Source organism: Lepidothrix coronata, unplaced genomic scaffold, assembly GCF_001604755.1.
Source record: "Lepidothrix coronata isolate B3197 unplaced genomic scaffold, Lepidothrix_coronata-1.0 Scaffold14, whole genome shotgun sequence".
In the NCBI taxonomy this organism is placed as follows: Eukaryota; Metazoa; Chordata; class Aves; order Passeriformes; family Pipridae; genus Lepidothrix; species Lepidothrix coronata.
In genome coordinates, this window is record NW_016690194.1 from 4,736,441 (window position 1) to 4,753,192 (window position 16,752).

At 37.2% G+C, this 16,752-nt stretch overlaps 1 protein-coding gene across 5 annotated transcripts in view; it reads right to left on the bottom strand.

Annotated features, from left to right (window-relative positions):
- FRMD3 (FERM domain containing 3) overlaps positions 1 to 16,752 on the bottom strand; it is a 155,815-nt gene that overhangs the window by 22,891 nt on the left and 116,172 nt on the right. For all 5 annotated transcript variants that reach the window (XM_017806175.1, XM_017806170.1, XM_017806173.1 and 2 more), the window contains 2 exons: positions 4,238 to 4,325; positions 2,307 to 2,395 (listed from right to left, as the gene is read on the bottom strand). In XM_017806175.1, coding sequence (XP_017661664.1) covers positions 2,307 to 2,395; positions 4,238 to 4,325 — 177 coding nt within the window. The remainder of the gene's footprint in view (positions 1 to 2,306; positions 2,396 to 4,237; positions 4,326 to 16,752) is intronic.

Here is a 16,752-nt window from a genome sequence, read left to right on the forward strand (position 1 = left end):
AAAGAGAAAAAATATTTAAGTACAGGAAAAACAGATAGTTCTACTAGTAAGAAATGCAACTCGCATGCAAGTTTCCCTGAGTCCCAAAGTCAAGCACGTTGTCAAATGACAAAGAGCCTCTACAGAAATCTTACAACTTTTAGCATTGAAGTATCTAATATTCCAATTTTCTTTAGAGGACATAAGCCCACAGTATTTCTTTTATATGCCTATGCACATTTAAAGAATTAATTTTGGCTGCTGGAAAGTGAAGAAGAAATTAAAGGTAGACAGAAACTTCCATTTACACTCTATTTATGACACAGTTTGTGAATCCTCTTAAAATCTTAAAATGTCTATTGTAATTAAATTGAGGGAAAGATAATACCTTTTTCTCTATACTTATTTAAACTTATTTGTTTGAGGTTACATATCACACATCTTAGTAACTGACTACTTACTACAGAACACAATAGGAAGAAAAAGAAAACATTTCACAGAACTTACTACAGGGGCCTGATGAGTTGAAAACTTATGTTAAAATTTCATTTAACCAAGGTTGAAAGCTCAGTCTACATATGGAATAGCAGAGCACCATAAAAAGGCAATGCAATGCCTCTGCTTAAATTACAATGGAAATTTCATCATTACCAGAGCTGAAATGAGAGATAGTGGGGCTTTTTCATAAACTTCTCTAAAGGTTTTGGATGTCAGATGAAATGGGAATAATTCTGGAGGCAAGGACAATGCTATCCCTGAAACTATAGCAAGAGTTTTGCTTAACATAAACAACAACAAAAAACATTCCAGCTTATATTACACTGAAAATGTAAATAGTGTAAATTATATTGAAAATGAAATCTCAAATATGAAATTGGATTTTTACAGTGTAATGCAAATATCAGCTAACACTAGTTAAAGTTACTAGTACTCACTTCTACAACTTAGAAATGAAAGAAGCAGTACACGACGATCAGATAAACCTCACCACACAACCCCAAACTCTAGTGTAACACTGAGATAGCTTAATGGCTTTTCCTCTACGGCGATTTCATTTGTATCTGGTTTACATGTCAGTGGACAAAATAAATATACCTAGATCTCCAGGAGGATATGTTGTCCTTAAATAACCTGGAAAACTAAGTGCTGTGAAATTACTTTCCCATAGCATGGTGGACAAATGCTCGGCAAGGGCTATTCTCTCCTCTGTGCACCATAGACTGACATCACAGTAAAATCATCCTTATGCCAAAAGCACAAACCACTGAAGTACTGTGATCAGGGCTACCTGTAATTAACCCCAGGGAAACTACAGCATAAATCCAGGATTGCAAGTGGTTGGCATTTGACAGGCACGTCCCCAAGAGATCCACAGGGATCCACAACTGAATTGTACAGACAGGACTATACTGACTTTACACCTTCGAAGATTTCAGGTTATTCAACTATCAGGGAGGTTTCTACAGATATGCAGTAAAAAGTCCAGCTCTACTTTAAAAACTACCTCAGCACTTTTTCACCTTCTGCCCATCTTGATACCACAAGACAGGCTGAAAGCTCTGAGATGGAACACCCATACCTAAGTAACTGCTGTTGGCATCCATGTAACAGCAGGCTAAAAAGAGATTTATCAACAACTAAGCATGACTGCTCGCTCTGCACCACACTTCTGAGAGCATGGCCAGTTGCATTTACATCACCTCCAGGAGCTGTTTTACCTCTCCCTCAAATGTGGCTGGCTGATGCTAACCAATTATGTTTTATAGAAGCACAAAACAAAAGCAAAACCAGACAAACCAAGGACAATTGCATAAGTGCCCACTTCTTGAAAAAAAAAAAGAGACTAAAAGAAAAAAAGAAACTTGAAGGCATTCTCACCTCCTCCTCTGCTTATTGAGTAAGTTCTTTTGTAGTTTTCAAATTGAGGTTAAGGAAAAGAGGAAATAGCAATATTTTTACAAGAGTCAAACAAAGGTTAAGGTGAACTCTTGTTAACTATTCCAGACATCTCTGCCAATAAGCCTCATTGGTGACTTACAGCACAGCTGAAAAATCATCTTACTCAATTTTAACATTCATGTATTATTTTGACTAATCCAGCCTGTGGAATAATTTTCATTGGAGGATGAATGAGACCAAAGTTGTTGTTGTTACTATTATTGTTTTTATCTAAAATCCTTTGAAGCAGAAATATGATGGGGCAAGAGAAGGAATATTCACATGGTCCTCCTTAAAGACAACATATGCAGGTGAAGATAGTAGGAAGAAGAAAAGACACAGGAGAAAATACTCCTACTTATTAAAATACATTTACTTCATGTACTTACCATTTTAACAAATGAATTCTTTTATTCCCCTGGAAAACTACAAATCCTGCAGCTGTGAATCCTAGAAATGTGGTTGTCCCAACTGAGTCCTTGAGAGAGAAAAGGAAACATAATTTTTCCTTCATCCAGTGAGGTATTTCTTACTGAGACCGTAAATCGCTACCCCTCTCTAGACTACCTCTATTTTGTTTGCCTTTTTAAAATAAACTTTGCCTTCAAAATGTATATTTCTAAAGATAAAGGGCAGCTCTTGGCAATACAGGCCTCATTTATTTCTAGGCATTGAAGTGAGAAACAGCATCTTAGGTTTTTTTTCTATCTACCTGTAGCTGATAACAGGGACTCCTGAGGTATATTTACTAATTTTATTGAAAATATACTTCTGTTTATGTCCCATTCTTAATGTGCTGACTAACTACGAGCCAGGGATTTGCATCTGCTTCAACACTGATATTTTTTAAGATTTCAGAATACATTGTTCCTCTGCAAGATGTTGTGTTGAAAGTACTGCTGACAGACAGCATTTACTACTATAAACTTCTGGTTTGTGCTCAAGTATTCCTGAGTATTCTCAAGTATTCTTGAGTACAAACAAGAAGATATGATGATACTTGTCTTTCAAATAGAAGAGACCATTTTAAAATTTTAACTCTACAATAAAGGTTCTGGCTCATCCTTTTTGATTAATGGTTTGGGTGAGTTTTGTATCCATTGGATTTCCTGTCCATCCCTAATTCCATACCCTCACCTTACTAAAGACAGTCAAGTTTGTTGTGCTTGATGTTCCCCCAACAAAATAAAGGGGAACTGAAACAGGGGTGGTTCTGAAATAGCAGCCACAGCACCGGAAAGAACACATCGTAAGGAGCCAGCAAAGAACCTTGCTTTGTAGTTTGCTGCCAGAAGACAGACAAATTTGCCTTAAGCATGGGTCACAAAACTTCTGATTGTCCCCACACTAAAATCCCTGCTACACAGGTAAAGAGGAAATTCTGAACCAGTTTTGCCTCTGTGCTAAGCACCAACCTAAGTCTGGGATGTCCTTTGAAAATCTCCAGTATAGTTTCAAACTAAAATTTACTGTCATTGACTTCACTGAGCTCTGAACCAGCCCATCTTTCACACAGGTGCACCATTCCTGACAAAGTATATACAACATCTTATGGAGCTTTGTGTTAGAGCTGACTGCTTAAGTGCGCTAACCAGCAGCACATCTAACTGAACAGTGTTGCTGTTCCAACAGATGAGATAATACACAAGCCAAAGTAAAAGCAGCACTTAAAACAAAAGCAATTAATACTAAAAATAAACACTGCAGATTATGCAGATACAACCATGTAATTAAAAATGCAGGTATAAAGGATAATCAGAACTGTTAATTAAAATCACCTTCTTATAGAGGATCACAAAATAGCAAAGTGGGGGGTGGGAATAGAAAGTGGGTTCTCCCCTCTGTACGTCTGGTTTGTTGTTCTTCGTAAGATTTTCATATTTTGATGATGTTTGAAAAACTGATCTGCCAAGGATTATCAATTTTTTGCACCTTCTGGACAGAACAATGCTGAATCCTGAAAATCCTGGCAAACAAAAAGTATTTCACACCTAGAGTGCTTAAAAGAGACCTTTGCATTAAATGCAAAGAAATTATGAAGTATAATCAAAGCTTAATGTCATGACATTCTATTAGATTCTCCTATGATGTTCTGTTTCCTCTGGAGAAAACTTTCCTTTGACTGATGCAGTAATGTCAAGCTGTCAGTGTTCTTCCAAGTCTTAGGCATAATATAGAGTTCCAAGGCAGGTTCTTTAATAAATTACTCACTATTTGTGCATGGATAAAAAACCAGAGCTAAATCAATTTCATTAATGGGTTTTAAGTAAATATTAGTAAAAAGACACTTCATTAAATTAGTTAGTAAAAAGACTGTTACCTTGCACGGATGCGGATCAACACCGTAAGTTTCCAAAGAATATGCTTTCAGGAGCAAGTTGAATTCAGCAATAGCTGGAGTCTGACCTCTGAAATTACAAAAGAAATAGCAGTTTTACAGCAAAAAGAAAATAGGAGAAAAAGACTTTTTGACTGTAGAGTTTAAATGCCTAAAAACAGAGGAAAGTTTTTACTGACATTCAAACTATTTCAACCATGTTTTGTTTATAATAAAAAGATAGAAAACTTTACATATGTTTTCTTCTTCTGAATTATACAGTGCCTGATGTTTTTAGGTAAATCCTGAAGTTTTTTCTCAATCTCGAGATAACAGTTAGCCAGAATTGTCCAATATTTCTTTTCTTTTCATATACAATCACATCAGCCTGACTGTTAAATAAATCTCAGCATCTTTTTTCCACAAACTCTTGCTCCTCAACTTGTTTAAAAGGATTGTGCAGATTAATACACATTCCTTCAGCGCAGGGTATACGCATGACAATCATATTACACTGTCTACTTAGATGCATACCTAATTATAGCAGTGCCTGCTACCAACATCAGAATCTGTCAGCATTTCCATTTATACACCCCTATTTTTAGGGTGTCTATAATCAACAATGAACATATGCTAAAGACTGAAACATGGTATGCAAGACTTGAGTCTTCTAGAGTCTTTTAGAGTCTTCTAGAGTAAGTTTTGTTATTAGACTTTTGCTAACTCCTGCCATTACAATAAGCTCTAATACAGATTTAAAATGCCTGTTTGAAAGCAAACTATTTCAATTATTATTTCATTTATGCATCTGCATAACTAGAGTACATGATTCTGATACATAAAATAGTTTTATGACAATGAACAGTACCTAAGACATTTAGAAAGCCAGGCCTCATAAATCTCATGCAAATTATAAAAAAACACCCCAACAACAGCAACTAAAGAAAAAAAAATCCACAGTAAACAAATTTTCAAGGAACATAGTCATGCTTTATCTTATGCCTGCATTTTAGAGTCCAGCCTCACACTATGATCAATGGTACATGGGAACTGACATTTAAAACTGCACTATGTGCTGGTGTAGCATAAATTCCCTGTAAATCTGTTATTCCCCGGTAGCTGGAAATCAACAAGCACTGACATAAGATATTCTGTATCTAGCCCAAAGTTCAGTTTAACAACTAAGACAACACCTAGCACACTCGTGGATATCAAATCCTATTTTGAACCTAATAGGATGACACCCTGTGGCAATGTAATAACCTTTTCTGTTACAAAGTTTTATCTATTGCTAATTTTCACTGTTCGTCATATCCCACTCAATCCCATGATATTTCTTGGGCTTCTTTTGTGTTTATTTTGGATCTCTCTCAATATTACACAACCTTCATTTTATTTCAGGCCACATTTTTGTGGATATTTTGCTTTTGAAAAAAAACCCACACAAAACCAAAGAAAATACCCCATGATATTAGAGATGTGGCCTTCTTTCTCTTTTTTTTGGTCTCTTCCTCACCTCTTTCCAATGGAGAAGAATATGTATCAAGTGGAACATCAAGAATTACAAATAGATATTTACACAGTTAAATGCTTAATGAAAAAGCAGCATGAAAGCAGCAAGCAAAAGAAAAATGCTTATTTTTCCCAGTCAACTTCCTGGTTGCTCCACTGAACTTTTTCTCCATTTTCAATATTAATAAGTCACAACCTTGTGTTTAATCACAACTCTAAGACCATAAATGACCCTTAAAAAGGCAATAAATTTGTTTCATGAACAATTCAACTCCACCTGACAGAACTAATTGACTAATTAGACCTAAATTACCTAGAATACTTATGTTGTGTAGTGAAAAGCCAAACAAATAGATGGTTTGATTGCTTATGGATATTGAGCCTTACAAAAATGTAAGATTATAAAATGCATCTTTTATCCAGCTACCTTTGCTGCTACAAAGGAAAGCAGTCAATCTTCTGGTTTGAATGCACCAAAAAGTGACAAGTAATTTGTAACAATGTGGTTTGGGGGTTTGGCATATTGAAATGGGGAAAAATATTACAGAGACACATTAAAAAAAATTAGCAAGCTCTCCCCACCCATAGCCTCTGAAACTATGCTGGTTTTGTGCATATCAAGTGGAATAAGATGTGGCACTTGGAAAAAAAATGCAGAAAACATGGACAAATTTGATCTTATCGGATTACAGGCTAATCAAATGGCAACAGTGCAAAGCCTTAAAAGAACATCACAAAACACAAGAGTCAAGAGCAATATAAAATGAAAATTAATCATTCATCTCTTCTCAAAGGGTTAATATTTAAGTCTTGATAATACGCTTTTTGTCTGTAACTTAGTAATGAAATTTTTCTTACTAAATAAAAATATAACTGTAGCAAATCCTATCAGCAAAGAAAAGTCAATATTTTTTTACCAGTCACTGATCAAACATTAGATATGGCTTTGATTTGCTTTGTTTAAAAACCTTTAAGCTTTCTACATGTAGCAAACATCCTTACACAAGAATTTATAGAGTTTCTTAATATATGTAAGTGTTTCAATTATTGCCTCTTACAGTGGAAAAACAGGAAATATTTATGCAATGCATCTTTGCTGGTTTGTAACTCAGTTCTCTCAGGAAAGTCAAGTCTCTCTGTCAGTGCATTTACTCCTCTTAATTTATTTTTCAGTATATATTCAACATTAAGTAGAAGCTACACGTTGCAGCCACTACCACACCTGGCTGCAGCACGGTGAAGTGCTGAGGCCTGAACAACAGACCCCGAGCCAGAGTTGGCCTCTAGATGGACCTTTCAACCTAATGTTATATTTAGTCATGTATCTGCTTATTAGCCAAAATTCTATATAATGCTTAGTAACATCCATAATACTATGCCTGTGTAAACATGTATGCTTGTTAGTAAGGTATATTGGTATCCACCTAATTAGTAAAGATTTGTATTTGCTATGAATGTATCCATCATTCTGTGTTTAGAGACTAGTCCAGGTCATGGAGGTAGGCAATTGTCCCCACTCAAAAGTAGTTGGTCCAAACTGACTCCCTTGATTTTCCTCTGAGCCCTGGCCAGGCTTTGGGGGAAAACCTAGGAGAGAAGAAAGCTAGATATTTTCTGCACCAAATAAGTGATGTAAGCTTATTTTTTTACCAGTATAAAAGCTGGACCCTCTCACAGTAAAGACGGAAGCCTCACCTGCGAGTGGACACACTGTGTAAGATTTCCCAGTTACTGGGAGTGGTTCTCCAACCTTTCACTGTATTGAGGGCTCCCAAATTGATGTGCAGGTCTGCATGTTGATTATGGTAATGTATTAAATGGGGTAACTGGTGATGTATCTTTCTTAATCACCAGAGACACTCTCTATAGTAATGATTAGGTGCATTGATAAGTTTATCCTTTTATACTTCACTGCTTCTTTTGTAATTCTTTGCTGGTTTGCACTATAGTAAATTTATACACTTGTTCTTTAAAGTTGGTGTCTGTGTTTCTAGTGCTGGTCCTTGCCATGGCAAAGGTTTGAACAGAACCACTAAAAAAAACCACTACCAAGAAAAGTTTCTGCATACGATACATACAGTAAATGTGGATTACTTGTGAATTTAGAGCTCCACAATTATTAGCTACAAATTTATGATTCAACCTAGGAATCAATGTCCCAGATAAAATTGAATGAAACAAATACTTCATTAGAGGAGTGAGAAGTCTGCAACACACTCTGTTTTTAACTTCAGGCTCATGAGAAGTACGCACTAGAGGATGTAAAAGCTCTGTTTATTCCCCACAGGGTCCCCAACTCTGAAGCACTTCAAACACAAGAAAGTTCAACAGGGTGTATCACAGCAAGGGTTTACTTGTTTTGCTCGCTGCCAATACCAATTCACTCCAGAAGTTTCTCCCCTTCACACGTTTACTCTAGTCATGAAACTCAGTGAAAGTTATGGATAAGACAACACAGGATTGAGCATTAATTCCTTTTAATAAAGTAGACCGTATAGCAATAACAGCAAAGAAAAAACATTTTTAATGCTATTCTTGGTTTCCTGCTTCCTGAATGACATTAGTAAGGTCACTTCATTTGTCTTCTCTGATTCTCTTACTGACTTACAAAGTGCGATGAGATACTACTATTAACATAGTAGCAATAATAACAATTATTGTCCACCCATTTGCTTCATCTCTATGTCAAGCAAAGGTACTTGCAGCAGAACACAACAGCAGTACTTAGTAGAGTATGTTCCATACATGTTTCATTTCTGGGCATGTACGGTTTGTAAGGTGTTTCAATGTAATAAATTGAAAAAATAAATAAATACATACATAACAATCTAGCCTCTAGAAACATTACATATTTACCTCCATGAAAAAAGGAGAAACCAGCCATAACATTTTAAATAACATAGGCTCAGTCTCCATCAACCACTTTTTGCCCTGCCCTTCAACTGTGGACATATTTTACTGCAGTCTCAGGAGAGACCACAGTGACAATTTCAAGACAGATGTCCATCCATTAAATATTCTCCTTGTTATATCCCAGATCTTGTACAGCACATCCCTCAGCAGAACAGGGTCATCTGGGTTTCCTTTTAACCTAAAACAGAGACAGAACTCTGCATAAAGCATCAGTGCATTTAGCTACACTGTACAATGATCACAGCACTGCTTACTATGTTAATGAGGTTTTGTTGTTGTTTCTTCAAATCTTTTTACATGTGGTTGACACTCCAATAGCTATAAAATTATAGTGCTAGAAGTCTTGGGCAGTTTTTACTTTAAGCTCAGAAGATTTTGGCACATAGTGCAGATGTTTTTAAATAAAGCCTGTTTGCTAATGTTTTTAGTCACAATAATGGTGCAAAGGAAGACTATATGGTATTGAAACAAAAGCGCTATGTTTATTAGTTGTAGTGGAAACAATAGCACAACAGTGGTGATATTTTCAAAGAAAAGCACTAAATGAAGACACTGGTAAATGAAATGGCATTGTAGGCTGTGGCTCAGGTCATCAGAATAGCAAGGTCAGGCTCAGCACATTGCCCAAGCAGCAGTGCTTTTCCCCAAGAACTGCCTGGCCTGGCATCAAGGGGAAGAAAGCCTTTAAATGGGAAAAAAACCATGTTCATCTAGCAAGAAAATGAACTGCTGAAATGTTGCTGGAATATACTAAACCTAAAAAGCTGCAGAACAATTAAATACCAATTTTAATTTTACTGTATTTTTTTTCTCTCACACAGATATAAACCAAGTAAAACCCAAATAAATCACTTTAAAACAATAACCAAACTCTTTTATGGAGTTTATTAAATGCTTATGGCTTTAATTTTACACTATGTATGCCATAATTATATGTGCCACTTACGTAATCCCTTCTACCAGAACATTTCAAATTACCGTTCTGCCTTCAGAGATCAAAATGAGATGGTATCTCTGAAGTCTGTGTTCAGATATTTGTATTTCAACTCTACTCTATAAATTGATGCAGTGACATAGAGACAGCTTTAAGCTTATTCAAAGATAGAATATGTTTACAGAACAGATGCAGTTTTAATTTACCTATTGTTAATTTAAAATCTATTCCCATGATACAGAGAAATCTACTAAGCTTTCTGGGTTTATCATGGTGATTAAAATTTCTGGTCCAGACACACCTAGCCCGTAAAGCCTTCCCCAAACAAAGAGGGAGGGAAGGCTGTAGAGTATTTGCAGGAAAATGGACACTTTGTGAACAATCCATATTGCCAGTTCTGAGGAGCAGTAGGCCTCACTTGACATAACTTTGGAGGTTATTAAAAGAATAGTTTATAGTTGCAAACTGTGTGAAACTCCGTGTGTTTATACTTGCAAGTTGTGTGAAAACTGTATGTTTATAGTTGAAAGTTGTGGGAAACTGGAGATAAAGAGAAAACTGGAAAGTCTCAGGAAAGTCTCTAAAGGCAGATCAATAGGAGGGACTTTGGGTGGCACGAATGACGTCAGGACACGTGGACAGAGCATCGGGACCAATGAGCTAAAGCCATGAAACGCGGGCACAGACTGAGCTATCCGATCACTTTGTTGTAATCACATACCCGGAAAAAGCTGACTGTATAAAAGCTAAATAATTTAAATAATAAATTGGACATTGTTTGATCATATTGATCATCTGTGTGTTGTTCCTGAACTCTTGCCGTCCATAGAAGGCAGAGTGGGCAGAGGAAATAGGTCCTTTCAGCTGCTAAAGAAATCCCTACACTGTAGAATTTCACACAGATATCCAAAGATAACAGCACGCTAAGTGTGGAGAACCTGAATCCAAACTGCACCATGAGACAGGCAACAATTAGTGTGGTAAAAACAACCATATCTGTAGATCATGATTATGACCACTCTTGGCAGGGAAAAAAAGGTCAAAAAAAAAAAAAAGTCACATGCACACACAAAAAATAAATCTTCACTAAAGCTAAAAAATTATTAATGTTGCAAAAAAATTGCTGCCTTTTTCAGTTCTAGTAGATCATCCTTTCTACTGAATACTTCTTGGAATTCCATTTAAAAAAATCCTATGTATCCATGTATCTTTTCAGTTTTTCAAAAGAGGGGAGAAATGACAACTCTTTTGCCTGTGAAGTTGCTTTCTCTAGGTTACCACTACAACTGCATCTTCCATTAAATTCCTGCTCACGCAAAGCTGTTCCTCACCATAAAGCTTCTGGAAGTATTCTCTGTGCCATGCAAACACCAATCCAGCACCTCACTTATTATTTTCATCTCAAAACAACACCTCACTTACTATTTTCTAGTTAGCGCATCCAGAATTACAAGAATGGTTCCTTGATTTGAATTTGTTTTAAGCACACTTCTATCAGAAAAATATGGTTCAGGAGAACAAAGCTTTGAGGAAAGCAGCACACACAGAATCCTTCAGGAAAAGGACTAGGTGACTAGATTCCAACTATGTCTCTAATTCATCCAAATTACAACTGATATGAACTATGGAGTGAAAGAAAGAAAACACCAGGAAAATGTGGCAGAATTAGAAACAAAAAATTATTCTCCCATTACAGCACACAACGGCATTTTAATACCAGATTGCTAACTTAGAGAGAATTAGTTATTTTCAAAGTTGCAGTGACGTGCCAACATATGGCCTGATAGGTAAATCTAAATGCCTATGCTGCGAGACTGTAAGCGAGGCAGCATTGGCTATCAAAGCTGAAATGAAGAGAGCATTCAGTGCAGCCAGGGCTGTAATGTAAGTGAGGCCCTGAGCAGCTATCACCACTGCCTGCCTGAGAACTCCCACTACATATCATTGTCCCCCTCAGTTCTCCAAGGTCCTCAGTATACTTTATATAGCTAGGAACTACAAAGACTTTGGCTTCTTAGGCCTGGAACTCACCTATCCCTGCAGCAGTCCAAATCATGCCTCTTTCCAGATGTGTCCCTCACCTCCAAGTAAACCTCAACATATCCTCAGTCCCCAGCAAGCAGCTTCTGTCTCCTGTAATATGACTTGCAAGTTTTGGAGCAACCTTCCAATAGGATTCCCTTCATGTATAGCAGGCTGTTAAATGCCAGTGTGATTAGGATAGTACAAGGAGATAAATATAAAGCATAGATAATTGTGCTGCCAGCATTAAATGCATAAAACTAGATAATATATAGTTTTAATTGCAAGAAGCACTTAAATGGAATACCAAATCCACCTTATTCTGGACTTGCTAAATGTGAATTTAGTTTTAGCACTGTACATTTAGCACAAATGTATTGAACACCATGCAAGAAGTTGATTTAATCTTGAATGAAACAATATTAACATGCACAAAGAAAAGCACTTTTCAGCAACTGCTGCCACGTCTTCTAGGATAGCCTCCCAGATTGCACTCTGATAGTAGCATTGGAGTTATGCTTGCCAGTGGTTCCATTGGCAGATCCATGTCTGCAGGAGAAAGCTGGATCAGTGGAAACCAGGATATCCTGTACTCCTGCTGCAACCAGAGTCAGAGCACACATGGTAACTGATGGTATGGCAAGGGGAACACAGTAGGAGTCAAAGAAGCAGAGGAAAGTTAAAAGTTCTTAAATCCTCACTGAGAAGTTACAATGTAGATGATGCAGCAAAGGATAAAAATGTTATATACCTGTCAAGTCCAATTTAAACACCACTTTTCATTTAGCTTTGATCAAACTAAAGCATTAATTTCCTACTCTGGTTTCAAGAAAATACTCCCTTTGGCTTAAAATTTTAAATTGCTTTTGCGATAGTTACTGTCAGATTATGGCAGTGATTTTGCAGCCTCAGAGGAAACCTTTTCTTCTCTCAAAAGGTGTTCTTTCACGCATGACTTTTGCAAAAGCTGGAACATTCAATATACACAGTGGAGACAACAGACAATTCAGTAGCATTCTGACATCTTGAGACTGTATCCACATTGGCCATCCCAGGGCATAATAAATAACTTATGACATATGGGAAACATGGGAAACACGAAACTGAATAGGTCATGCACCTCTATAATTTACTTGACAAAATTAATGTTTGCATGGGTCTTTCAAATAAGTTAATGATGTTTTACATAACATTTTCATATATAAATTACATGGTGCAATATTTCATATCAGAAATAAGTAAAAATGGATTGCTAGTTGTCATGGTTTGAGAGGTCCAAAATCCAATTCTCAAGTCCAAGCCCCCCTCCAACATCTCAGCCCAGTGTGAGATGGGTTTTCCAGACAACAAACGAGACTCAAAATGGGGGGAAAGGATTATATTACAATGACTGTACAAATGAATATTATAATACATTACACACACAATCTCAACTATCTCTACCATGATAAAACAGTATTTACAATGGATCAAATCTCTTCTCTCTCCAAATAAAAGTCCAGGAGGGAAGAAGGAAGAGATCCTTTCCACTCTCAAAGCAGCAGTGTCTCTAGGGCAGCAGGCTATCTCTCTCTCTTCCACGCAGCAGCTGTAGCTGGATCTCTGCCAGTACACACAAGGGCAGGGGGTCTCCAAGCCCCTCCCGGCCCTTCGACTCCAAGTAAGAGTCTTTTTCTTCCATGGGCTGCATTTACCAGGACAAAGGTCACTTCACCACGTCATATCAACAAAGTGCAGAAGCTTTCGTGATGGTCCTTATCTTCAGGGGATTCAAATTCCCTCACAGAGCTCTTGGGCTCTGATCTCAGGCTGCTAGTTTAGTTTATCAGCAGCGGGGCGTGAAGACCTCCTCTGCATTCCTTTGGCCGTCCTGGTCCAGCTCCGGGAAGCCCCGAGCTTCTCAGCTCCTCTCTTTTTGGTGCTGTAGCACTCTAAGACTGTTTTCAAGTAAGAGTCCATCATCCTCCTCCTCATCTGGAGGTCTCAGAGGGGTTTGGGGAGTTTGTTTCAGTTCTTACCCAAACTCACTCTCTCTCTGTAGAGCTTAGTTCTCTCTCTGCTGCTGGCTGTCTCTGCTCCTTCTCTCTTATCTCTTGGCTCTCTGCCCTCCATACGCTGCTGCTTCTGTCACTGCTCCTGCTGTTGCTTACAGTGGAGAAACTTCCAGCTTCTCAGTCACAGACCTCAGTCCAGTTTAACACAGTTTCCCAGTTTCTATGACCCACACCCGGGGGTTGGGGAGCCGTGGCCCCCCAGAGGGGCTTCTGCCCCTTCTCCTCATGGCTTTACAACATGGCCACTCTCTCCAACAACAACTACTACAACAACAACTCTTCTTTTCCGGTCTGGGTGATACGTTTATATTTTGCAAGAGCGTTCATTGGTTGAACCTCAAGGGTAACCACCCCCTGGGGGTTTACCATTTTATAACTTCAGGGGGAAAACTTTTTTCCCCCCACCACACTAGTTTTCAGGTGGGATAAAAAAAAAAAAAAGCTTGATTTTCAACCACTTTCTTCCAAAAACCAAAACCAAACAAACGAACAAAAACCCAAGCAAAAACTCAAAACAACAGGGGAAAAAAACCCACCCAAACCACACCAAAACATTATTCCTACAAATATAAATTCCCTTGATAGGGACTTATGTCCATTTTCCCTTAGGAAATCTCAGTATATTCAGGTGTCTGGCCTGTGGAAGCTTGATATCAAGTTCATAACAAGGTATTTTTGTCTTTTGTTTTATTTCTGTACCTCTCCCTTTCTTAATGAGGGAAGAATAATTAATTAAAACTCACAAGACAATCACAACTCAATAAACCTGCTATGCATTTCTGTCTGTCGCATTTATGTTTTTGCAATTAGGTGCAGTAGAAAGTCACATAAAAGGTAATATTTTGCTAAAATGCAGTGATGTTCTCACAGCCACAAAGGATAATAGGGTCATCATGTCATACATTTGCTTTCAGTAATTAAAAAAAAAAGGGCTCTAAATGACACCTAATGAGTCACTAGGTCACTGGAAGTTGTCACAGTATTCTACTGCTGCTTCCCAAACACTCCCTCATGATCTTCTTGTTCCTTTCTAAAGCCAAATTATTCCATCATACTGTAGGGCAGAAGAAAATATGTGACCAGTCAACAGGCCTTAAGGATGCTGAGACAGGATTCAGTGAAGAAATTACCTCTTTCAAGCCATATGGATTTAGTTATATAGGAATCTGTTGCACATAAGAGATGTCATAATATTTGTTTGTTTACACATATGAAAAAAACCAAAGAATCAGACTCACAGTGCTGAAGCTCAGAGGTAAATATTATGAAGGTAGCCGAATGGCAGCTAGAATAGAAGTGCTCTAATCTCACCTGTTCTTCTCATATTTTAGCTCTCAGCTAACACATCATCTGAGTATCTTGTTAAAAAAAGGCCAGGAACCTCTTGCAGCACTTTTAAAAATACTCATTGAGCAGCACAATATTAATTTTTATCAGATAATTCAACTTGATGAATGCAGCGAAAGAGATGTGTAAATCAGTGCCACACAGAAGGTGGCAAACTCAGTGTTTCTTTGAGTAATATTTTCCAGCTAGATATGTAAATCTTATAATCTAACACTGGACCTGTCTATATATAGTTCATTATGTGGCAGATATATTTTATTAATTTGTACTCCTAGAATAGAGATCCGTGGAATTAAATATCTGGAAAATGTAAAACTTCTATGTGACTAGTGAGTGTCTGATATAAAAAACATAAGAGGATGATCAATTTGGGGAAGGCAGAGCTACAGGGGGAAATTGCCAAGTAGTAGCTATCCAGATAACTCTGAAACTGTCTTTGTTCTCTGAAATCTGGCAAATAGGTAAGGTATAGCCAGTACTGACACAGAAGATAAAGATGACAGTTCCTGAGAGCTGCAAAGAGCTACAAGCCACTGAGCCTAAAATTCGTACCACATAAATTGGTAAAATATAGAATAGAAAGATAATTAAGGAACGTATACATGTAAGTGGGGTATATGGCGAAAGTTCTGCTATAATTTATAGTTATGCCTCAATTTTTTGTAGGAACCAGCAGACCCACAAGCAAAAGAAGTCAGCCTGATACCATCTGATTTCCAAAAGGCAATAATTAATAGTGTCCCTCGCCAAGACTACTGAAGAAATTCAGGGGACATACTCACATGCTGAGCAACTATTGATGGGAGGGATTCAGGACTAGGGGAATCCTAGAGAGACCTGTGCAAAAGCTTGTAACATTTACTGTCATGGGTTCAGGCAGAATACACCAACAGGAAAGAGGGTTAAAAAATGAGGTAAAAAATATGTCTAGTTATTCATAACATAGGAATTAGCTAATTAAGTTCATAATGGATGGGCAAAATTACACATAAACAAACAAAAAACCAACACAGAAAAATACATCTCTCCTAGCATCACGAAATATAAAACCCACCAGCTTTGGCCTATCACCCTTCCTTCCCTCCTTCTAACTTTAAATAAAGGACTAGCCTGCTCTTTAAAGACTGAATTTATAAAAGTCTTTTCAATTGCACCTTGGATTAACTGATGAAAGACATTGTTTTATGAAGGTTGAATTTATCCTTTGGAAATCTGCAGACACTGCATGGAACAATACTGAAAGTAAAAGAAATTCTGTTTCCTTTTTTTAAAAGGCTTTCATGTCTTAGACTGCTCTAAAAATATTAGATACAACCATGCCATTTGAAACATCATTCACCGAAAGAAACACAAAGAAAGTATGTAGGTTTCAGGAAGGAAAAAACAGAAGACACATTATTACTGGCAAACTTATTGTCATGAATGTTGTACTTCACTTGAAAAACATATTTGATAGGATTCTGAAAAAAAAAACGTATTTTAAGTTTTAACTCCTCTGAACAGGAATTTTTCTCTTTTTTTTTTTTCCAAATGCACTGAAACATAAAAACAAAGCACAGGGGTTTTAAACAAGTGCAAAAGACCTCATAATCTTTCAATAAAAACTATCCTTCTAGTTAGTGTAATAATTGTTTGCTTTCATTTGATTTTCTGCACCTCCTATTCCTCCGGATTTTCTGAGGACTATTCTCAACTAAGCGAAATGCTGAGGGCATCAAGCAAGCTACCTTCTCGAC